The sequence below is a fragment of the Melanotaenia boesemani genome, chromosome 14 (genome assembly GCF_017639745.1).
Source record: "Melanotaenia boesemani isolate fMelBoe1 chromosome 14, fMelBoe1.pri, whole genome shotgun sequence".
NCBI lineage: Eukaryota > Metazoa > Chordata > Actinopteri > Atheriniformes > Melanotaeniidae > Melanotaenia > Melanotaenia boesemani.
The window spans coordinates 9,261,924-9,287,661 of NC_055695.1; the positions used below are offsets into that span (position 1 = coordinate 9,261,924).

Genomic DNA, 25,738 nt, shown 5'->3' on the forward strand with positions numbered 1-25,738 from the left:
ATTATTTTCCACACAAAACAATAGCTCCACAGTCACAAATCTCCACATTTACACACATTAACCTCCAGAATTACTGTAAAAACAGCTAAACAAAGACAGGGACGAGATTGCAAAGGAACAAATCACACTCCAAAATGACATATTGTAAGCTTATTATCAATAGTTGGTTGTAAATAGAAATCAAATGCCTGGGTGACCAAACCCCCCCAGATTGGTCAGATCCATCCTGAGCAGGCAGAGCAGCAGTCTTCATCAGCTGTATTGCAGCTTGAAATTCAAAAGTAAACATTATTTAACACAAGTTTATTATAAGTCTGAGAGCAGAATGAGTCAGTTTATCTATTTTATTGTTTTTGTTCCTACCTTCTGCAATCAGACTTTACAACTCACCTACCTCTGCCAGAGCCTTGATTACACACCTGGTCTAATTCTGACTGTCACCTTTTACACTTTGAATCCCATCACATTGTGTATCTTTGCATATGTTGCACATGCTAAATATATGTATATATCATATCATTTGTAACTTTTTATAATTGGGAATTGTTTTATTACCACTTGAAAAATATTAACTTGAGCTGACAAAATTAGACTGATTCTTTAACTAGAACCATAATTATAATCACAAAAAAACTGATATTTTAACCATTTCACTTTGAATCAAAGCAGAAATGGTTAAATACTCTAATGACAACCTTTTCAAAAATAGTCACTTGCAACTTGTGGAGATAACCATCTGAATTATCAGGAGTACCTCATCTCTTCAGCCAATTAGCAAACTGAAAGCCTGTTAAATATGTCTTTATTCGACATGTTGCTTTCAGGTTTCAACTGTAAATCAAAGCCATCAGATCTTCATGCTTCATTCAGTAAACAGATGCTTTGTTACTGCCGGCCGCTAATTCAGCTGCAACCACATTACTCTCCTTCTTAATAAGGTTAACAGAGCATCTGTCTTCCAAGCATCACCCTCCTCCACCTACTCTAACACACTTATGGGGCTTGCTGTTTGGAGTGGTGTTAAATGAGCATGCAACGTTGTGCGCATCTTCCAAGGACTGACATGTTCTGTCAACTTGTATTAATAATGTGTTTTAAATACTGCCCAGCACCTTACAAACACACAAAAAAACAATTCATGAATATAAACCTGGAAGGGTGTTGATATGCTAAATTTGTGCACACCATAAACTGTACAGGTGAAAATTTTGCAGAATTGTGTTGTGAATGTATAAAATGTCTATGCATGTAGTATTCAGGATAATTGTCTCAATAAAGGCCTTAGCTCAGGCAAATAATAATAATAATGATAATAAAAAAAAACAGCAAGAAAGGACCAAAACCAGTGGAAAGTCTGAATATGAAACAATGCATTATTCTGTGTGGTTTACAGCACAACATATGCAGTTTACATGTTTAATCACACTGAACAGGACGCGGCAATAAAGATTTGTTTATGTTTTTAATGTCATATTTAGATCTTCATTGGATTCAGCAACATGAAGACAAAAAGAGTAGAAAGCAGCACTAATTTTTAAGATTTAAACACAAAAATAGCATCCTATCAAATAAGATTGTCAAAACTAAAATTAGATTAGTTAAGTTAAATATTTTCTTTGTGTATATCATAACAGCACTTTAAACTGTTAAACAGTCTCAAACAGCAATATTAATATGGATTAGTAAATAAAACCATTAATAGCCTTTGAAAATTCAGGAAGCTCTTAACAAAACTTATTCCCATTGAAAGAATCATCCATTCCCTGTAATTTTTCTTGTATGAACTGTTAGAAAAGTGCTACTTTATCAACATTAACCTTAATCAAACATAGTCTAACACAGTTTAACAAATTAACATTAAAATGTCATGAAAATTAACTTCCCAAAACAAAAAGAAAGAAAAAAAAAATCTGGAAAGGACTTAAGTTTTCTTTCTTTCCCAGCTTCAATGTTTCTCTGAAGCAGCTATTCCTTCATTGTTGTTGTGAGTAATTTTTGCAGCTGATTTATAATTTGTGTTGAGGTAGATGTGGGAGTCACAGCCTGTCTGGACCCAAACAGAGGAAACAGGATGCCAGGGTTTCGTAGGGTGAAGGGAGACACAGGTGAACCTGAGAAACACAAATACACTTTCAATTTAATATATTTTACTAATATTCTAAATAACATTAAAACCTTTTTGCATCCTTCATAAATAACTACATCCTTTAAGATATTTTGTGATAAATGATAACAGATAGGTCTATTATACGATAGTATCAAAGCATAGAACAAACCTCTGGAACATCTGTCATGCTAGTTTGAATAAAGACCTTCAAAAACATTTTAGGTTTTGTCACTGAAAACATCAATACCACACTCCCATTACGGGGTTTATTCATTGGAATCACTAAATCCAAACAGTGTTTTCTCTGAGTAGTAATTTGACAAACAGCTGACAAAGGATCTCGTTGTTTAAAGCAAATCTGCAAATCCATGAAGCTTAACTGGAGCAACATGACGAGAAATACACAATTATCACTACAAAAAAAGTGCAGTTATTGATAAGTGTAAATGTTTTTAGTCATATTTCTGCAATGCAGTGCCTGTGTCAAGTCAGCAAAGAAGTTTTGGTGAAAGTTATATATGAAAGGAAAGGCTTGCTAAAAACTAGAGCAATTATTGACAGGAAAATGAGAAATTATGCTGTTTGAATGTTACCTCACTTTCATGACACAGACGGAAATCTTCCAATTTGTCATGCACCAACTGTCGTTTCTATCTTGTGGCTTCATCTGCGTTTGTGCAGCACTTTGATGCTTTGGTTTGTAAAAGTGAGATTTGTAGATGAGCCTGTCTTAAAACTGTTTGGCTATTTCCCCTTGCAGAGTGGAAGTGAAAGCCCACTGGGGCAGCAGTATATCAATATCAGGACAAAAGCAATGAAAGCAGCTTGTTGGGTCAAATAGCTCTGGTAACAGGTTTAATTGGATCTGTGTCAGGTTCTCTCTGCAGGTACATTCACTATTGCAAGCAGCAGAATGGAAATCAATATGCCCTTTCTGCATCCATGGACAGGCTCTAATTTCATTGAGGGCTTTTCACTGTGTGCATGGTAGAAAGTGAGAGATGGAGTGAATGAGTGTGCATGTGCAGGTTAATGAAGGTCACTGTGTAACTGTTAGAAAATGAGTACATAAAAAAAGAAAAAGCTGTGTTAGTACTTATAAACTTTTCATCCTTAATGTCACCGTTCTACAGTAAACAGGAAGTGTTGACAATTGGTAACTGCTGCGACTAAAAAATCTGTAACGAAGGGTAGCTGAGTTAGGCACTGTAACAACAGGGCTTTGACTCTCAGAGTCATCTCCTCAACTTCAGCACATTGGATTCCTGTGGTCAGAAGTTATGTGTACACTGTGGGCATTTGATGTACCTTGTGTGAAGTTTTGGATTTGACCCTGGTGAGGAGTGTGGGGGGCCGGTGTCCTCTGAATCAAAGGAGGCTCGACTGATGAGGGGGCAGTGACTTTTGGCTGTTGCTGCACCTCCTTTGGAGGACAATCTAAGTGGCAGGTGGTGCTGGATGTAGCTGATGTAGGAGTCGCCATCTGTGTCTGAAAACACAGAAAACTTTCAACTATTAAAACATTATTTTCATCATTGAAGTGCCATACAGAGGTGCTAAAAAAATACAGATTAAGTCATCTCACTTTAGGGTCAGCATTACTGTCAGCTGGGGCTGTGCTGGTGTGGATCAGATCTGGAGGTGCATTAGGAGTTGAGGCTGGACATGGGGGTCTAGTAGGAGGAGATCTACTACTCAAAGACTCTGGTTCACTCCAGCTCAAGTTCTGGTCATTCAGCTGAACACTGAAAGAGTCAGCCTTCATACCCTGAAAGAGATAATAGGAAGCAGATGGTTACTGTACAGTTAAGAGCCATGCTTGTTATATTTACCTCAGCCAAGGCAGAGGTTGATGGTATGTTTTCAGCACAGTGCTTTTTCTGTCTGTTAGCAACATAACTCAAAACGTTATGGGCGGATTTTGATTAAATTTTCAGGAAATCTCACAAATGGAATAAAGCGTAAGTAATTAGATTTTGGGGGTGATTTGGATCACCGCCTGGAAAAGATTCGTTACAATGGGGAGATCAGGATAATTTTGCCATTAGAGCTTCTAACTCAAAAATAATGACCACAATCATTGGCAATAAGGAGTGCTTCTAGTTTACTGGTATGTTATAATATGGTTCATCACTAGTTTTAACCCAGCTTAGACAAGGAATTACCAAAACTCTCATACTTAAGTAAACCATCATCATTTCAACCCTCCTGAAAACACTTGGAATAAAGAGTGGTGGTTTTTACCCGAATGCAGGGAGTAATCTCATCCTCCTCGATTAACTCCAAAGCGGGTATTTCTTCCTCTTCAATCTGCGACAGCAAAAAAACATATCTTTCATGTCACAATACAAAAATAAATAAATAAAATCAATTGTACAGTGCTTTTAAGTAGAAGCAGTTTAGACTGTAACAAACACGTTACCATCACCATAACAAACATACAGCATTTCTAAATTTAATCCAGACATCAAGTATGTAGACATTTGGAAATCTCCAAAATAAAATGAGGAACAAGTGATTAAACTTTGGGGTGATCCGGATCACTGCCTGGATCCAGGAATTTTTTATTAGATTCTTTACAGACATAAGGGCATTCGTTCAGTCCTACTGCCACTAGCTTCGCCTCATCTTTTTTTTTTGCCTTAACATTGAGGGTATAAATATAAATGTGTGAAATTATGGATAACTTTCTACCAAAAATTGATGGAGAAAACTTAAAACTATCTGCGCTCTCTGATTGCTTCTAGTTAATTATTATTTTGCTGCAAAAGGTTGCAGAGTTAAAGTGCCACGTTCATGTCTGGCATGCCCCCGTCTCTGCAAGACGTTTGGATTGAACACTGAGGACATCAAGTGTATTTAATTGACAGCACCTGGCTGCTACTTACCTGCTTAATTTCTATGGAAACAGTTAAAGTAAATTTAGTTTTTTTAAATACTACTTATGCACTTTGGCTTAGTTTTGGTTAAATCATTAATGATGTGATCTATTGGAGTGTAAAGGGTCTGTGTTACTGGTTTTCAGGGTTGTATTTATTAAATGGAAGACCTGCTAATTATCAAATGTCATCACGGAGCGATGAGTAAAACATTTGAACTGAAGGAATGTGTCGTTTTTCAAATACCTATTAATGGTCACTGGCTCTGTAACCCGTAGCAACTGTGTTACAACCCAAACTAACACACAAGTGCAAAAATATTTATCCAACATGGGGTTTGCCACAATTTATTTTTCCTATTCTATTTCTTTCATGCATTAATAGTTTTGCCGCTGCTGTTTAGTCTAGTTGAATCTGTGCTTGTAAAAGGTTTTAATGCATTACTTTGCTCCCAGGAATTAAAAAAAAAAGTTAAAATAAACTATAAAAAAATAAAAATGTTCTTATGTTCAGTTTAAAGGCAAATCACGCATTAACATATGACAGAGAATCTTGTAATCCAGTTTCCATTAAAAATCCACTGATTGGCTTCCATCTTATTTATTGTCCAGCATCCAGCTGTGACCTTCCAGCAGTGTGACCATACATTAAGCAGCTTTGGGCTGCAGCTCCCCCTTTAGTGAGATGATGTGCGTATTTTATACAACTGTGTACATTGTTTATGTGAGAACATGTGATGCATTGGGCTCGCAGCATTGACAGTATGGTTGTTAAGATAAGAGCTATGGTCAGGGGAGAATAAACGCTTTACAACGACACTAAAAGACTGGGTAGGAAAATAAATAGAAGTGATGGGGGAGGGAGAGAACAAACAAATACAGTCATTTAAATTAAAAACAAAAAACTGAGGTGACATAAACAAACACCTTAATTTTTAAAGAACTTTTCATATATATTATATTATTATACATATGAACTTTGCACAAAAAGTGAGAAAAAAATCTGTTTGGTAGATTTGTTATAACAATGCTTTTTGGAAATAAAGCTTATGCCACTTTAAATGGTATCACATTAGTCAGGAAAATGCTTTGTGGGAGGAGCAGCAGGGATGAGTATGTGTTTTGTGTCATGCTATCGCAAATGATAGAAGATCTGTTGCCAAGAAGGTTTATTACAACAAATAAATAAACAACCAAACACAAACTTCCTAACTTTTTGTGCTTAGTCACAAACACACTGCATTGGGTCGTAGCGACTATGAGGGAAGTTCACAATTGGTACAGAATGGATTTTGTTCAGATTATCTGAGGAATGAAGACAACATTGACCTGAGTGATCGGGTTTAAATGCTTCCTCAATCTACCCTATATTTCATCCAGGACTCATGTCCGCACAATGTCTGAACAATCCTTTTCACTTTTCTCAGACACTTTAAAAAAAGAAAGGAAAACCTGCATTACCTAAAAAAAAAAAAAAAAGCTGCAACTTTTACTTTCTGTATAAGATAAAGAAAAACAAAACAGCAAAAAGCCTAAATACTGGCACACTAGCAGCTAATCTGACCTGTAAAATCGTGTCTTATTGCTGAACTGCAGTGAGAGGCAGGAAAAAAACAAGGACAAACTCTGATTTGTGTTTGTGCTACCTTTAGTGTGGCCACCGTGGACTGTTCAGGAGACTCTGCTGATTTTGGAAATGAAATCAGTTTCTTGTCTACCTCTGGCAGGTCAGTCAGTCCCTTGCCCAAGTAAAGACTCACTGGTGTGACTTGAACACAAGACTATGAAAAGAAATTGCAGATTAACTTACAAGCTAGCCGGAATTAAAAATATTAATATGCAGAATTATTATTTCAAGTATTCTTTAATCATGCAGTGCAATTCACGTACAGCAAAAATATACTTAGTTGGTGTACTACTAGCAGTAAAAAACAAACAAACAAAAAAAAAGATTATCTAAAACTAATATTTGTTCTTGTAAAAACACTATAGTTTTGGTAACTGACTCACTTCTGCAGAGACTGCAGGGCTGCATGTTGTCCCGTGGCCTTGGCTCACCAGCACAGCATGGATATAGATGTCCTGATCAGTGTGTGTGTCACACAGGAAGAGCTGCAGTACATCCCCAGTGTAGCAGTCCAAGGCACCCACTAGGGTGCGATCAGAGCACAGATTCTTGAAAGCAGCGGTGGCCTCAGAAGTCCAGCTACCCTGCAAGTGACCGACCACAGCTGACTTCTTCATAAAACTGAACAGCAATGAGCTGCAGTCGGGTGCTTTCCAAAAATAATGTATTTTAAGAATATACCGCAGGGGTGGCCAACGTCGGTCCTCAAGAGCCACTATCCTGCATGTTTTCCATATATCCCTGCACCAACACACCTGACTCAAATTAAATGGATCCAACAGCCTACAAGGGTCTGCACAATGACTCATTAGTTTATGTCAGGTGTGTCGGTGCAGGGATGCATGTAAAACCTGCAGGATTGTGGCTCTCGAGGACCGACGTTGGCTACCCCTGATATACTGCATTCATGGTTTTTCACTGTAAATGAAAATAATGAGACTGTGTTGGATGATTACTCCATCTTAACTCTGACTTCAAGGCTGTTCAATACAGAACATACTAGAAAACACATTTCAGTTGGTTCCATAAAATCCATTAGAATTGTCCCAACAAGCCAGGAAAGAGCAATAACATATACCTGGACATTTATGTAGATATATTATTAGAATAGATCTAGAAAATTATGTTCACTGGTGTGTAGTGATAAAAGACAACAAGTTATAATGGTTTGTAAGAAAGCTCACGCTTGAAAAGAAAATGTGTCCACAAATGAGCTTTAAACTTACTGAGGTGGGCTTAATTCCAGTGAGTGATGACGGAACAGCTTGTGCTGGAAGAACAGAATAACTGGACCTAGAAATCAGAGATGAAGAGTACAGGAAGCCACACATGTACTGGCTCTGGAATAAGATTTCTGCAGTTTAACTGCTTAAATGTTTGACAGGCCCCTACTTGAGAAACTTGAGGTCGGCACTTTTAACCACTGCTATATCGCCAAAGTCGACGTAGTACACCTGAACCTGAGTGGAGCTGATAACTGCGTGGATAACCACTCGATAGAACCACATCCCTCTGGGTGACACGCAGCAGACCTGACCTTGCCGGATAAATTGCTGAGGAAGGCGGTACCGTTCCGACACCTCGGGAAAGGTGTAACATCGTCTTAGAAAGAGCAGGAAAAAACAAAAACAGAGTTAACACACTCTTTGCTACATTGATTGTATGATAAAATTATAAATGTGTCAGTAAAATTAAATAATTCTACAGCAGCATCATATACAGGTGAAACTTAAATTTTAGAATATTGTGTAAAACTTATTTTAGTAATTCAACTTAAAAAGGTAAACTGATATAGATACAGTATATGCAAAGTGAGATATTTCATGCATTTAATTCTTATAATTTTGATAATTATGGCTTACAGCTTATGAAAACCTCAAAATCAAAATCTCAGAAAATTTGAATATTACATAAAACAAACCCTCCAAGAAACAGGTTACTGAAAACAAACATGTTGATCATCTGAAGAGTATAGCCATGCATATGAACTCAGTACTCGGTTTGAGCCCCTTTTGCAGGAATTACTGCCTCAATGCGGTGTGGCATGGATGTTATCAGCTTGTGGCCCTGCTGGGGTAAAATAGAAGACCAGGATGCTTCAATAGCACCTTCAACTCTTCTGCATTGCTCCGTCTCATGCATCTTGTCTTTCTCTTGGCAATACTCCATAGATTTCCTACGGGGTTCGGGTCAGGAGAGTTTATTGGCCAATCAAGCACAGTAATCCCTTGGTCATTGAGCCAGGTTCTGGGTCTTTTGGGAGTGTGAGCAGGTGCCAAGTCCTGCTGGAAAATAAAGTCAGCATCTCCAAAAAGCTTTTCTGCTGAAGGAAGCATGAAGTGCTCTAAAATCTCCTGGTAGATGCTGCGTTGACTCTGGACTTAATAAAACACAGTAAATCAACACCAGCAGATGACATGGCTCCCAAATCAATAGACTGTGGAAACTTCACGCTGCACTTTAAGTGTCTTGGATTGTTGCCTCTTCGTTCTTCCTCCAGACTCTGAGACCTTGTTTTCCAAATGAGATCAGAAAAGAGCACTTTGGACCACTGCTCAACAGACCAGTTCATTTTTTCTTTAGCCCAGGTAAGACGCTTCTGATGCTGTGATTTGATCAGGAGCTGCTTGACAAGAGGAATATGACATTTAAAAGCCCATGTCCAGGATCCGTCTGTGTGTGGTGGCTCTCGAAGCTCCAAGTCCAGCCTTAGTCCACTCCTTGTGAAGCTCCCTCACATTTTTGAGTGGCCTGTTCCTGATTATCCTCTCCAGGCTGCGGTCATCCCTGCTGGTTCACCATCTTTTTCTTCCACACTTTTCCCTCAACTTTTTATTGATGTGCTTTGATACAGCACTTTGAGCATCCAACTTTTTTACGATATCCTTTGAGGCTTTCCCACCTTGGAGTGTTTATGTTTATTGACATCCCCATTAGCATCAGCAGCATGCTGCATCAGTTATTCTTCCTGGGGTCCGTTTACAGTAGAAAAAAAGTATACCATTTACATTTATGACAGATTACAAATTAATTATTAAAATAACATTTTGATTATCTTACATTTTCGACAAAAAGTAACCATTCCATTGACCACTCCTCCAGAAGCACATTTGTGAGGTCAGACACTGATGTTTGAAGAGAAGCCCTGGCTCTCAGCCTTGGCTCCAATTCATCCCAAAGGTGTTCTGTCAGGTTGAGGTCAGGACTCTGTGCTGGCCAGTCAAGTTCATCCACACCAAACTTGGCCATCCATGTCTTTATGGACCTTGCTTTGTGCACTGGTGTACAGACATGTTGAAACAGAGCTATTCCCAAACTGTTTTCACAAAGTTCCAAATTCTTTTGGTATGCTGAAGCATTCAGAGTTCCTTCCACTGGAACTAAGGGGCCAAGCCCAGCTCCTGAAAAACATCCACAAACCATAATCCTTCCTCCCCCAAACTTTACATTTGGCACAATGCAGTCAGACAAGTACCATTATCCTGGAAACCACCATACTCAGACTCTTCCATCAGATCGCCAGATGGTGAAGTTTGATTTGTGTCTCCAGAGAACGAGTCCAATGGCGGCGTTCTCTACACCACTGCATTCAACGCTTTGCATTGCTTTTGGTGATGTATGGTTTGGACAAAGCTACTTGGCCATGGAAACCCAATCCATGAAGCTCTCTTCACACTGTCCTTGAGCTGATATGAAGGCCACATGAAGCTTGGAGGTCTGTAGTAATCGACTCTGCAGAAAGTTGCCAACCTTTGCGCACTATGCACCTTTAACAAGTTGTACGACTTCGTGGCTGAGCTCCTGTCATTCTCAATCACTTCTACTTTGTTATGATACCATTGACAATTGACTGTGGAATATTTAGAAGTGAGGAAATTTCCCAACTGGACTTGTTGAACCGGTGGCATCCTATCACAGTTCAATGCTGGAATTCCCTTAGCTCCTGAGAGCGACCCATTCCTTCACAAATGTTTGTAGAAACAGTTTGCATGCCTTGGTGCTTGATTTCTAAACACCTGTTGCAATGGAAGTGATTGAAATACATGATTTCAATTATTTGAATGGGTGAGTGACTTCTACTGGCAATATAGTGTATCTCACTTTGTATATAGCAGGCACGCCCAAGTCTGGTCCTCAAGATCTACTACTGCAACTTTTAGATGCAACCTTCTCAAACACACCTGAATCAAATGGCTGAATTCTCTCATCCACATGTCATTCAACTCTGCAGACACCTGGTAACGAGCCATTCGTTTGATTCAGGTGTGTTAAAGAAGGGTTTCATCTAAAAGTTGCAGGATAGTAGATCTCAAGGACTGGACTTGGGCACACCTGGTCTATATAATAGTTTACCTTTTCAAGTTGAATAATTGAAATAAATTAAGTTTTGCACTATATTCTAATTTTTCAAGTTTCACTTGCAGTTTGTACAACATGCACAAGAAGGGTTAACAGACTATCTGTGGACAATCTACACAACCTCATCTCAATCATCATGTTCTCCATAGCATGGGCTTCCTCGCACTCAGTGAAACGGATGTAAAAATGTCCAGGCGACACCACCTGCTCCACCAAGACTGCCACCACTTCTCGAGCATTGTGGCGGGTTGGTGGTTTGAGATGCTGATTCTGCAGGGCATCCAGCGGCAACTCAGAGCACAGCACCCAAAGGAGAGGGTACTTTTCAGACATCTACAGGAAGCAATAAAAACAATAAAAGCAGAGTGAAGGTGGTGAGCAGGACACAATAGAGGTAGTGTAACCATTCATTGTTTACTTATATTTTAACTAAATACCTTGGTTGTCCAGCTTATATGTATGGATAAAACCAATATTTTACATGGGGTACTGGAATAAGCATTTTCTAAAGATAAAATATAAGCTATAAACCTCTGAGGGGAATTATGGGTTTACTGTCTTATTCATTTACCAATTAATAAAACTGTATGACTAATTTTTGCTACTACTTCAAATGTCTATTGTCAAATGTTAAAGACACTTCATCCTTGTGGATGCCTCTTATACTTTTAAAACCTTGCATGATCAAATTATTTCAATAAAAAGATGTTATCTTACTGCCTTTTTGACCTTGGAAACGTTGCTAGTCTCCAGCTCTTTATTCTCATCATTTTCTGTGAACTCATCACTATCCTCCGGTGTACATTCCCCAGAAGACTGTGTACTCATAACTGGCAACTTTGACGTATCAGTAGGAGTCTTAATTTCATCAGAATCTGGAAAAACAAACAAACAAAAAAAAATGTTATTCTATAAGAAAACCTTTTCCAAAAAGTATTTAATACATCATTTCTTGAATTGAAGGATAATATATAAGAGAATAGACACGTAAAAATGCCACAAACACAAACTGGTGTTGTAAGATCCTCCTGAATCATCACGGAAACATTACCTAGTAATATATCACAATGAATTGTCCATGTTTATTTTTTGGGATAATTTTCCAGCCAACCTGATTTTAGAGACTTGATCTGATCTGATGATCTTGATCTAACATCAATGAAGAGCCAGTTAAATCCTGGTCATTTTGTTTAAGAAAGAAACTTGAATAATTATGCCTGAAAACTTCAACTATGTGCCTCCACACCTGATTTTGTGTTGTCAGTGTCGTGTATGCTCTTTATTATCCAATGTTGTCCATTGTGGTCTTCTGCTGCTATCAAGTGGAAAATGTCACTCAGGGCACCAACAAGTTCAGTGACGCTGACAAAGCCAGTCTGTATCAGTGGCAAGTCTTCACCAAAGAGTCTCTGGAGGAGGGGGGCAGAGAAGAATGCCAAGGAGATTGTTTTATAAAAGCAGTCTAAGTGGGTTAGGTTTTCATTATTATTATGGCAGTTTATACTGGAAACCTAACCTGTTCCAGTTAAGTTTATACTGGAAACCTAACCTGTTCCAGTTCCAGTTAAGTTTATACTGGAAACCTAACCTGTTCCAGATCCAGTTAAACTAGAAATCAATATGTGCAAAATGCATACTTATAAGGAATACCCAAGCAAAAGGTATTCTTATGTTGCATAGAGTAGACGCTGATTACTTTATAAATCTTTTCGAATGGACTTTAAAGACATGGGACTAAAATGTACTTAATATAAATTATAACAAAGTATATAAGATTTCTTTCCTCATACAGCTTTTAAACATGCAGTTTGTGAGTGTGCAGTAAGCAAACTTACAAGTTTAAATAGTTTTTATGTTAGTTCTTTATTTGGTGGGCTCAGAGCTATTGAATTCATAACAATGCTGACAAATCGACATTTCCAAAAGACAGACAGGGACACAAGAGCTAAACTAACTGAGTAAATCACTCAAGGGGGAAATCTCCAAGTCTGTTATCCACTCTGCCTAAACACAGAATATAAGCTAAAGGTAGAACCAAGTAGCAAATAATTTACTTTTGGCTGGTTGTGAAAATCCAGGTTTAATATCTAGTAATAATGAGTTAAAGCCAAACTGTCTTCTGTTTAAACAACAGAGATTTCTTTGTTTTACCTTGTACTCAGCAGGTAGATCATGAACTGATAATCCTCCAGCTGTCTGACTTACAACCTGCAGAAGGTTGCAGACATGAGTTCAATTAGTTCTTTTAAAATAATAATTGCAATAATGTCTTGGTTAAATTATGTACAAAATACCCAAAGTTAACAGATTAAACACAAACAAATATGGCCATATTAACTGCTCCTAACATCTTCATATGTATTGCTGTCATCTTTGGGAAATAAAAGACCCAACTTAGCTGTGACAGTATATTTGTGCTGCTGTGTGTTCATGTTCATCCAAGGCAACAAATAAAAAAATATTGTTCCATTTGATGAACTGTTGCTGTCATATGCATCATGACTGACAGTGATCTCCAAGCAGAGAGAGACTAATGATGTGTTAAGGTAAGAGTAACTGTATTAAAAGGTCACACCTGATTTATGTTTAATTTCATCCAGCTGTTTTTCACTTTGTTTTGTTATATATACACATATGGAACAAAATGGCAGGTGCACTTGGGAGAAAGCCACACATTCTGTGTGCTGTATGTCATTGCACTTGCAGGATTAAAACAGGACCCTGGGACATGCAACTATAAAGTAGTGTGAAGTCTGACCTTGCTTAACTTTTCCTTCAGCTCCTGACTAACGGTGCCAGCAAGTCCATTCTCCAGGATTTGCTGGCGAAGCTCCTCCTCTAGCTGACACAGAAGCAGAAAAGAAAATGTAATGCAACTAAACTAAAACTTGGAGAATATAAAAAAATTTCATCCATGCATCTGAGTGACATTTTACCACATAGTTGATCTAAAACAGGAATAATTTCAGGGGGTCAACAGATCATTGTAAAAAAAAAAAAAAAAAAAAAAAAAATATATGAAAAATGGGATTTTTATTAGGGTTCTTAAAATAATGGGTAAATGCAAAGAGATTAATGTGGGGAATTAAAACATTAATTCTTTTAATGCATTAAAGCATAAATAAAGTTAGTACTCAAGCCAAAAACATTTGGCATTATAGCAACGGAAAGAAACAGATTTTGGGCATGTAGATGCTTTGTTACACTGGTGAACCAAAAGCAACTTCATCCTCCTTATTAATGAAGATTCTGACAGTTTTCAAGCCTTATATTTAGAGAATGACATTATGAATGCCTGTCACCCCATACTTTTTGCGTAACTCCACCCACTGCCGAATTTGAAAAATGCCTGAAACTGCAAGGGTTGGGGTGGGAGGTGTGGGGTGATAAGGACGCGGAGAGTGGGTGGGACAGGATACACTGGCAGAAATGATTGACAGACAGCAGCTCAGCTCACTGGCAAGATGCAAAGCGAGATTCACAACGACCTATGCCACAGAGCGGTCTTTGAGGTGGAAGACTTTTCCCCTCCTGAATCTGCTCAACTACACACGAACAGTGTTGGGAAAGTTACTTCCCAAGTGTAATATATTTCACATTACCAGTTACTTTCAATTTTAAGTAATACATTTCTTTACAATATTACTCTCTGTATAAAGTAATAAGTAACATATTACTTTTCAGTTACTTTTCACCAAAATAAGCATTTAGGACAAGGCATTACGCAATGAAGGTGCGCAATATTTTGTCATGGTGAATAGTTCTCATTTAAATGTAGTTCCTCATTATTATAGTATGTGTGTGGCAACAAAGTCTAATGAGGTTGCATCAGAAAGTAGTTGTTAATATGAACTGCTGAATTACAATAATGTAATGATATGGAAGAATTAAACGACATGATGTGATACAAACTCTTGTTCTACACCTCATTGTTCTTTTCGATTTCTCTGATGTATTCAAAATAGTGAGAGTAAACCCACTTAGAAAATGTCGAGTCGGTTGCCATCATTCCTCGTCCTTTTCTTCTTCTTCTTCTGTTAATTTAAAGCCGCCTCCCTCGTCTTCTTCTTCTTCCTCTTCTTCTTCTTCTTCTTCTACTTCATATTTATTTTCGGCTGTTGCGCGATGGTTGTTTTATTATTTATTTGTCTGATGTTTATACTGACAGTTGGGATTGTAACGCATTACCGGACTCATTTACTGTAATAATATTACCAAAATATAGTTAGTAACGCGTTGTATTACTTCGTTACTGCCAAACGTAGTATATTAGAGTAACGAGTTACCTTTGTAACGCGTTACCCCCAACACTGCACACGAACAAGGTGGTCCTGAACTCTATCAGCCACTCTATCAGTCTGAGCCGTTAGCGCTGTTACGCTGGCCTGTCAGCAGCTCCAGCAGCTCTGGAAAGCTGTGGAGACTCACCGCAGGTTGTGGCAGCTGCAGGAAGTGCTGCTTTAAGTTGCCGTTGCCACAATTTGAGCTGCTGTCTGTTGCCAGATGAGGATCAGCAGGTAAAGAATAAAGTCTGTGTTACTTTTACACCCCTCAAAAGCACAAATCCGTCCCACTGCAGGAATATTTCATCAGAAACTCTGTGAAGGAAAAGAAGTCTGAAACTAGCAAATCTACACCATATAAGCTGACATCCCTTCATACGCGTTGGTGGCCGTGGTTTTCTATGCTTGCAAGACAAGGACCTGTCTATCTGCATCTGGAGGGAGGGGGCTGTGGGGTTTTTAAAAATTTTGACGTGACGTAGATACGATGTTATGAAAAACAACGTAATCCACAAAATCCCATTTTCAGAATAAATTTTAAAAATACAAATTTTATCAACAATATGTGGTTTTCATCACAATTAAGTGATACGGTGTCGTTCACAGCTCAAAAAACACATTTTTGGGTGCACTACCCCTCTAACATTGTGCCTGTAACATACATCAAACCCCACATACAAATATTTTAAGAGAGGATGTTTCCAAATAAAAACACACCTGGATTACACGTTTCTGAAAACACTGACTGTCTTGGCAGGGCTCTGGTTTGGTGTCACTGCTTTTCTCAACCATCTCTGGCTTGCTACTGTCGGCTGATTCCTTATGGTCAGGGCTCAATATATTCTCAGATTGTTGGTTCAGAGGACTCGGACTCACTGCAACTTCAGCTGGAGAGCGTAAATATAATTTAATAAATCAGAACAGCGACAAAATAAAAATATCTAGGAGCTAAGGAATTTCGTGACCACAGCAAACCAAAAATCTATTAACAAACCTGGATGTTCTTCTAATACTCGAACTTCCATGTCTGGAACTGTGGAAGCTGACATGTGAGGCAAACGCAATCCTGGCTTTATCGGTCCAGTCCTGTACGGTGAGTGGGGCATCCTCTGGAGAGCTCTGGGCAGCATGTGGTGTCTCAGGGTAAGAACTGAGCCAAACCTGCCTTGCTGGATGAGGACCATATCCCCCGCTGCCTCCAGCATCTCTCGAATGGAGTAGAAGCCATAATCGTGGACACGCAGCGGGTGGCCAAAGCAACGTAAGTAACAGGCTTCTAGGTCAGACAACCTAAGTCCACCCTAGGAGAACAGCCACAACATTACACATGCTTCTGCTTCTCTCATTTAATTGGCCATCCCTAACTACATTTCCAAAAAGGTAAAAAAAAAAAAAGAAAAAAGAAACACCATAAAAAGCTTAAACTTCAACAGGCTTACAAAACAGCTGTAACACAAACTCTTGAATAAGGGGAGCTTTACAAACAAACTTAAACCCCTGAACAACTTCAGGTGTAAACAGTCTAGATTATGGATAAAAAAAAAAAAAAAAGAAACCTACCTGGGAGAGTAGGAGGCGTAACTGTGCTCTCAGATGGGGAGGTAGGGCTAGAGGAGCACTACCTTTTCTAGGGAGGGCAACATGATTGTAACGTGGATAGTAACAGCTAAATCCTTCCCTCTTAACTTTGTCAGTCTTAGACATCCGCTGCTTGGCCACAAGCTCCTCAATGTGTCGAGTGGAATCATCACTCACAACTTTTATGTTGAAGACAAATCAGGACATGAGATACTAGAAAATGCATAACTGGCAAGTAAAAGTTAAAAACTAAAGCCTGCCTTACACTGAGGATATCACATTCATGGAAAACTTTAGTATATGATAAACTGTCCTATAAACCAGTGGTTCCCAACGTACTCTCTGGGATCCCCAAGGGGTTCCCCGAGGCTTTGAAAATTTAGAGCCATTGTGATTAATGTCCACACACTGTCCCTATTTTAAGGGGAAAAAAAAAAAGGCTATATGTTGTTTATTTAACTTTGGCTTATCAAAGGACAGGACTCTGCCAGAAAACATTATTTATGGTATTTATGGATTTTGGTCTTATGCTTTTGAAAGCATAAAAGCAAGCATGGTTTCAGTGTGTGGGGTGAGGTAGGGGGTCCATGGCTTTTTAGTATTTGCATGAAGGGGGTCCCCAAGAAAAATAGGTTGGGAACCACTGCTGTAAACAACTGAAGTATTCTGAATAGTGTTTTAAAGTGCTAGTTTTTTTTCATGAATTTCAATCATCCTTTAAAATCAGCTCAAACAGTTTCAATCAGGTGATAATATGATAGTTATTATGGGCCTATCCTAGAATTACACTTTTAATCCAGTAAACCTAAAGATTTTTTTAATCCAAATAACTACAGCAAATAGAATAAAAACACCATACCCTTTAAATATGGGCTTCCATCTGCTCTGTAGTTAATAGACACTACATCAGGCATCTCTCTAACCATATCCATAATGTTCCTGAAGCCCAAACATTTCAGGGGCATTGGATGTCCCAACATGTTGAAGTAGTCTTTTCTGAGCTGATCAGGGTCCAAACCCATCTTGGATGAAACAAGCAAAGAGCGGACATCCTTCTTCAGGTTTGCCAAAAGTTCTTCTTGGCTCATCTTGCCTGCTTGAATCTGGAGAAGATAGCAGGACAGATTGTTGATTATTGTTGATTGTTGATGTGCAGCACTTTGGAGACTTTTCTTTGTTTTTAAAATGTGCTTTATAAATAAAGTGAATTGGATTGGATGATATACAACATTGTGTGCATTCACCAAGAGTTTACCCATGAATACTACAGTGGACATCACAGTGGCTGTCATTGCCTTAAATATATACACACACATATACATGTATGAACCTGCTGAAGTATATATATATTTATATACACTGCTCAAAAAAATAAAGGGAACACTCAAATAACACATCCTAGATCTGAATAAATGAAATATTCTTATTAAACACTTTGTTCTTTACATAATTTAATGTGCTGACAACAAAATCACAAAAATTATTCATGGAAATCAAATTTATCAACCCATGGAGGTCTGGATTTGGAGTTACACGCTAAATTAAAGTGGAAAAACACACTACAAGCTGATCGAACTTTGATGTAATGTCCTTAAAACAAGTCAAAGTGAGGCTCAGTAGTGTGTGTGTCCTCCACGTGCCTGTATGACCTCCCTACAACGCCTGGGCATGCTCCTGATGAGGTGGCGGATGGTCTCCTAAGGGATCTCCTCACAGACCTGGACTAAAGCATCTGCCAACTGCTGGACAGTCTGTGGTGCAACGTTGTGTTGGTGGGTGGAGTGAGACATGATGTCCCAGATGTGCTCAATTGGATTCAGGTCTGGGGAACGGGCGGGCCAGTCCATATCATCAGTGCCTTCGTCTTGCAGGAACTGCTGACAAACTACAGACACATAAGGTCTAGCATTGTCTTGCATTAGGAGGAACCCAGGGCCAACCGCACCAGCATATGGTCTCACAAAGGTATGAGGATCTCATCTCGGTACCTAATGACAGTCAGGCTACCTCTGGCAAGCACATGAAGGGCTGTGCGGCCCCCCAAAGAAATGCCACCCCACACCATTACTGACCCACTGCCAAACCGGTCATGCTGGAGGGTGTTGCAGGCAGCAGAACGTTCTCCACTGCACTACCTGAGCCATTTGTGTGGGTTGTATACTCCGTCTCATGCTACTACTAGCGTGAAAGCACCGCCATCATTCAAAAGTGACCAAAACATCAACCAGAAAGCAGGAACTGAGAAGTGGTCTATGGTCACCACCTGCAGAACCATTCCTTTATTGGGGGTGTCTTGCTAACAGTGTTGCTTCCTAGGTGGACAATTTGATTTCACAGAAGTGTGGTTGACTTGGAGTTACATTGTGTTGTTCAAGTATTCCCTTTATTTGTGTTTTTGAGCAGTGTATATTAGGTTTGACTCTTAATTCATATTTGCACTCAATGCATACAGCCTTCCTGCAAATATATTTTCTTTACAGACTAGTTGGAGAGCTACTGTTGCTGTAAAGCATGCTAAATTAACAGACTAAGATGAGTGTGCCTTTAGAAATAGGATTGTCTATGAAAATTTTCTATTTTATTTGCTTTTTCGCGTGTTGTCTTTCTGTGTTAGGTTAACTTGTTATATGTATGTGACACATGGATAAAGGCGCCGTTGACATTAAGGCCAGTGTTGTGTTTACATCTTTTAACAGCCTCACAAGAATGTTAACGCATTCCTTGTTTTCACCAAGCTTCATAAAGCTTTCCCAAACTGTTTAATCCTACCGTAATCTCAAACAACAAATTTAACGTGGATAATAAATTACCACATAAAAATGTATTTATCGCTTTCTGCCAGCTTTTTTTTATATATATAAATATATATATGTTTTGTCTTGTAATAAAATTGCATAAAAAGTCTTGTGGACATAAATTCTAGTTACTTACCCCTCTTATATTCGTCCAAAGGTATCTTGTCCCTTCTTTACTAGCTTAAAACTTTTCTCACCTGTTGTTGCTAATAGACCGTCAATGCAGATCGGAGATAGAAACAGAGAAAGAAAACAAATTCTATATTCTTCAAAACAGCTGACAAAACAACGTTAAATTAAAAACGAGACTGTTACAACGTCTTTGTGCTGCAAAATTTGAATAAAGTGGAACTCCGACTTCGTCGACCTACATCACGTCTATGCTGCACCAAACTTAGCCGTTAATTCCACAAGAGGAGCTATTCGTCCTTCCGTGAACCTCTGCAGTAACCTATCCGAAACCAAGATGTTGCCCACTCATTTCTACATGCAGAGCCAACTATACTCTTCTGAAAATAACCGTCAGTGTATGCTGACATAAAATGTCTTGAGAGTGATGTAAATCTTTTAAAATAGCCAGCCTCAGTTTATTGTTTGAGCTCGGTATGTATTTTTATCTAATAATAAATTAAACCACGCATGTCTGACTGACGGGGGCACTATTCTCCACCATGCAGTTCCCGCTAATTAAACACATCTGCTGACAGATTCACACGGAGGAGGAGACTGGTGCGTTCAGGAGAAGTCACGGAAAACATAGCTTTACGATTTTAAATTCGAGAAAGTGCTAAATTAGACCCATGTATTGTTGCAGAAGACGGATATTAAGATAAAAGTCTCGTGATGACCAAACATGTTCTGTGGCTGAGCACCCAGAAGGTTTCGGCCCAATTTAACCCCCGTATGTACAAAGGTACAACACTACCAAATGAAAATGAACTTGGATATTAAATCAGCGCAATTTAGCGCTATTAATTTAGCGAAGAAAAAAATGAGACATAAATGTGACACAAAGACACGATATATTCAAATCAATTGTCGCTCAGCAACAGCGGCATGCATGTACCAGTCAACAAAATCTGGGGGAAGAGAAACTTTCCCCAGTCAAAAGTTTGGACACTCTCTCTGTAAGTGTCTCAAACCTTCCTTTATCTCAACTCTGACTAAATGGTCCCTGCAACTGGCCTAGCTGTTTAATTAAAGAGATCAGCCTCTTAATTGGTCCCCTCTGGTCATTTCAGGACCTCCTCTGGGTATCCCAATATTCTCATCATCAATATTTGAATCTTTAACCTCACATTACACTGGTAATTTGGTTCTGTTTTTCTTTCGTATAAAAAACAGCGCCTACTTTTTCCCAGCTACTTAGAAACTATAGTGTATACCTTGATATTTCTCATTTAGAGTATTTCAACTCCCTCATTACCTGTCTCACTTACTCCTCTGTGTCCCATCTTCAGTTAATCCAGAATTTGTTTGAGGATCCCTGCTCTAGAGTAAATATTCAGTTTAATTAAGACACATTAGGGAGGAAACTGAATGTTTTTCTCTGTGATATCTTCTCAAAACCTGAGTCTGCACATTCCCTGTCAGGACACTGACTCCCGTAGCCTCCAACCAATCAGTCTCATCATCTAACCTTTAAATGTCACCTCCAGACATCTCTGATTAAAAGCACAACCCAAACAAATGGACACAAACACTAAGGACCACAAGGTTTTATTATTATGTGATCTTGTTTATAGTTAAATATAACAATGTCTTTCCCTAAAAGACATTAACTTATTAACACACTGTTAGGGAGCCCTCATTTCCCCCCACGTAACACATTTTCATTATCCATTTAATGTTTAAAACAGGTGTAGTTTTTATTCTTGTCAGAATTTTTGGGCAAAGAAACTAACAAACAAACTAAATAAAACATTTTATTAATTTTTTTCAGGATATAACTTTGACAACAGAAAAGCTCTCTGACATAAGTGGCACTCCCACTGTTGTGTTACGCCCACAGTCAAACTGTCAGCATTATTCACAATGCTTTAATTCTATCTCATTTACACAGAAGGCACCAACACCACTGACACGAGTTTTTCCAGCCACAAAGGAAGCAACTTCCAGTGGTAGAAGTCCTAAATTGTCTTCCTCATTATTACAAAGAACCCCTCACCTCCTAAAAACCTTTCAAATTAAAGCTTTTCAACATCTATCAATATGCTTTTCACTGCAGAGCCACCAGCTAGCATGGAGAAGTCCTCTAATGTTCTACCGAATCACCGACCAAAAATGACGCCTCGGAAGGAGAGGGGACCTTCAGGACTGCCAAGAAGTCAACATCAAAGGGCACCCAAAGCAGATCGACTCCCTGAAACACCGTCAGTGAGGAAGGACAGGCCACAGAAGGAGAAGCCAGACACAAACCAGATGAAGATGGAGCAGGAGACAGGGGTCAAGTTGAAATCTACAGTGGTGGACATAGACAGTGTTAGAGATGATGAGAACAAAGAGGAGAACTTGGGACTCTTGGAGGCAGCAGAGCATGAAGACGGTGAGTCAAAGCTCCATAGTTGTGATACAGACAGCCTTATTTGTATGAACGTTTGTTAGAAATTTATTTTAACACTTGTGTGCGGCTGTTGGCATAAGTAAACCTACAATTTAAAGTTGTCTGTCCTCAGTACTAAGTCAGGCTTTTGGGCAATTTGGAGTTTGATATAAAATGGATGTTTGAACAATGTGTTGTCTGAAGAGCTTCACACTGAGCACCATGGGTCTCTGCAGGTCTGAAGCGGAAGAACTTGGGAGTGTTTGAGTGGCTGCTCATGGTCTTTGTCTTGGCTTTGGTTCTCCTCTTCCTGCCTTTTTCCATCTGGTTCTGCGTACAAGTATGAATTACACCTCAAACCAAATAGAAATCAAGCACATTATAACTTTCTAATTAATATAACTGTGATAATTTTGCCCGTTTCTTCTAAAAATAACAAGGACTATATACATCTCAACAAGAAGTAAAATATTTGGACAAGTGAATTTGGGGCTTTGTATCATGCAAATAAACTATTCTTCAAATACCATTGTCACTTTTTTTTTAAATTAGTAAGGCAATGCATCAACATTTGGGCTGTTTAAGTGAAAAATGTCATTTTGATTTACAGGTTGTGAGGGAACATGAGAGAGCTGTAATCTTCAGACTCGGCCACCTCCTACGAGGGAAACCCAGAGGACCAGGTAAACACAAATTACTGTTTATTCTCATATTTATCTGTTGGAATCATGAAAGTTAGCTTAGCCTAAGGACTATATGGCCAGAGGAGGTTAAGGGCTCTTTATGTTCTTAATGTTATTGGCTTACGTTTTTGTTCTCCCGGGAGCATAAATAGCTTTTGGTGTTCTTTTCTGAGGATATTTATGTCAGTGATTTCCTTGTAGGTTATTTTTTGCTAAGTTAGGGCCAAGTTAATTAGTCAAAATAATACCACAAAGTTAACATAAGAATATTTTTTTAATAAAAAGAGTGTTTGGGAGAAATAAGTATAATAATTATGATATCCAACAGAGTATTTTTATGAATATTACCAGAAATCAGCTGGAAAAAGACATTTTTATTAGTTATTTTAGAAAATTTACAAGAGGAATATGAGTAAGGTGAAAATTTGTCCATTTATTTATTTTATTTTATTGAGGCACAGGTTCAAGAAGACATGAGTTACAACTGGTAGACATAAATAAAGTTAATATGCCTGAGGAAGGATGAAGAGATTGACATCGAACAACCCTCTGCCTCTTCCCTCTCCCTCCAGGCCTCCTTTTCTACCTCCCACTCCTTGATGTGTGTTACAAAGTTGATATTCGACTTAGAATGTTGCAGGTTCCTCCTCACATGGTACCGAAAAACAAACACCAGACAGAATGAAACATAATAGCATATAGATTTAAAAATTAGAACTGACTTGCATTTTCTTATGCTTCTCTAGGTGGTGACGAAGGACTTGGTGAGGCCAGAGCTGAGTGCAGTGTGTTATTACCAGATAGAAAACGTTGCTCTGTGCAGCGCAGCTCTGTCCAGTCTGACCACAGTGCTGCAGAGTCTGGTTCAGGCAGCGGTCAGAGATGTTCTTGCCCAGCATACTTTCAGCCACATCCTGCTGCACAGACGGAGGATTGGGGAGCAGATACAAGCAGTTGCTGACTCTGTTGCTTGCCGGTGGGGTATCAGGGTGGAGAGAGCGGACATGTAAGAGTGGAGATTAAAAATCTCTTTAGTTTTTAATCAAGCTTCCTCCTGATTTGTCCTAATTTCCCTGCATCCGATGTAAGTCTAGGGATGTTGAAAACAAATAATTTTAATGGCTAAATGTAATATAATACTTTTAAAAACTTAAACTGAAGGAGTGAATTTGTCCAGTATAACGAGGAGGTGGTTCTTCTGCAGAATGTATCAGTTACTGAAAAGGATTTTTCTCTGCATACTACTTTCTCATGGTAAACAGCAAAGAGAACTTTAGGGATTTGTGTTGCACAGAGATCGTCCTGTTGACCAGGCCGGGTGGTGCTTGTGTTCAATTTTCTCTCAGAGATGAGCTCAGTTTTCCTGCTGAGTTACAGCAGAGCCTGGCAGCAGAAGCTGAGGTCAAGAGACAGCAGCAGGCCAGAGTAAGTAACCAAACCAGTTTATATTTTCTTTGAGCCCTGCTTATTTGTTTTAATATTTGTTAATGTATCATATATCTGATCAGACACACCTTTTTACTAACACGTTTGTGCATCTACAGCAGGGTTTGTACAGAAAATCCTTTTCAGTCGTTTTTGTCATCTGCAGGTAAAAGCAGCAGAAAGTGAAATAAGTGCCTGGGATGGGTTAAGGTCTTCCCTACGTCTCCTTCACCCTGCATTGGTTCTTCCTCTGCCTCCAGATCTTCTCAACATGAACTCTGACCTTTCATCCCTCCCACCACCTCCTCCCCCTGCTGAGGAAGAGGAAGGAGGCATGACAGCGGGGGAGCAAGGGACAGACTCATCAATGATGTGACAGACAGTTAACTGATGTTTATTATTGCATTTATCAAATTATTTAAACCCTGTATGTAACTGAAAATTGTGCAATGGCAACTTTTTTTTTCTTAATATGGGCTAATTATTACCTCTGCTGAGGCAGAGGTCGTGTTTTCGGTGGCAATGGTTTGTCTCTTAGCAACACAACTAAAAAGATTATGGACAGATTTTAATGAAATTTTCAGGAAATCTCACAAATGGAACAAAGAACAAGTGATTAGATTTTGGGGATGATCCAGATTACCGTCTGGATTTCTTTACTATGGGGAGATAGGCATAACTTTGCCATTAGAACTTCTAACTAAAAAATAATGTCCACAAAGGCTTGGCAGAGGTCTGATTTCTCAGAAAAAATCGATTACTGGTCTTTACCAGGTGTTAAAGTCAAGTACTACAATGAAAAATTTCTGTTTCCTGTATTTGTTCATAACAAAGAACAAATCCAACAAACACTCAGGGCTACTCTTACCAGCGTGTCATTGATGATGTTTGAACAAAACCAGCATTTGTGTTGTCTTCTGTTTAGTTCATTAAAATACAATAATAAAATTACAGTAACTTTTTTGTCAAATCTTTTTTTTTTTCCCCGGCAAAAGAACTTTTGTAATTCTGTGATGTATGAACAGTGACAAGTACAACAGATCAGACACGATGGACGTGGCAGCATTGATAAGTGTCAATCAGAGATGTCTCGGTGTGGCAGGAAAGCTGGCTGAGATATTCCTCAGAGACGTGCAGATTGTCACTCCAGCTTTTCAAGTTAATATTTTTTCAGTCATTTTAGTCCTTTATAAAGTAATTTGTTGTTTTATAGTACATAACTAAAATATTGTAGATTGTTTCCTAACATTATAATGTCTTTAGGGGAAAATCAAACTTTTTAATTAATTCAAGAACAAATCTTGGTCAAGAGGAGATTTAATTCTATTGCTGGTCTTCCTCATACCATCAGTGAAAGACTGCACACATGTACAATAAAGCGTCCTCTCCAGATCTGTTCCCTCAACTGCAAAAATATCACTTCATTAATGTACAAGATACCTGCAACTCCCAGAGCCACCT

General features: G+C 38.7%; 1 protein-coding gene across 2 annotated transcripts; it reads right to left on the reverse strand.

Annotated features, from left to right (window-relative positions):
* Positions 1-1,445: 1,445 nt before the first annotated feature.
* tdrd5 (tudor domain containing 5) lies at positions 1,446-20,016 on the reverse strand. Of its 2 annotated transcripts, none has more exons than XM_042005547.1 (19): positions 19,764-20,016; positions 17,692-17,935; positions 16,815-17,011; positions 16,249-16,555; positions 15,972-16,141; positions 13,730-13,813; positions 13,123-13,179; positions 12,218-12,380; positions 11,701-11,846; positions 11,093-11,304; positions 8,005-8,214; positions 7,839-7,905; positions 6,996-7,196; positions 6,632-6,766; positions 4,352-4,417; positions 3,693-3,875; positions 3,416-3,596; positions 1,936-2,111; positions 1,446-1,896 (listed from the first exon to the last, which is right to left on the reverse strand). In XM_042005547.1, exons 2-18 carry the CDS (start codon positions 17,918-17,920, stop codon positions 1,966-1,968), a joined length of 2,754 nt encoding a protein of 917 aa, XP_041861481.1. In that variant the 5' UTR covers positions 17,921-17,935; positions 19,764-20,016; the 3' UTR covers positions 1,446-1,896; positions 1,936-1,965. The 2 variants fall into 2 exon arrangements, with proteins under 2 accessions (XP_041861481.1, XP_041861480.1); XM_042005546.1 differs by having other exon boundaries at positions 11,689-11,846.
* Between the last annotated feature and the right edge of the window lie 5,722 nt (positions 20,017-25,738).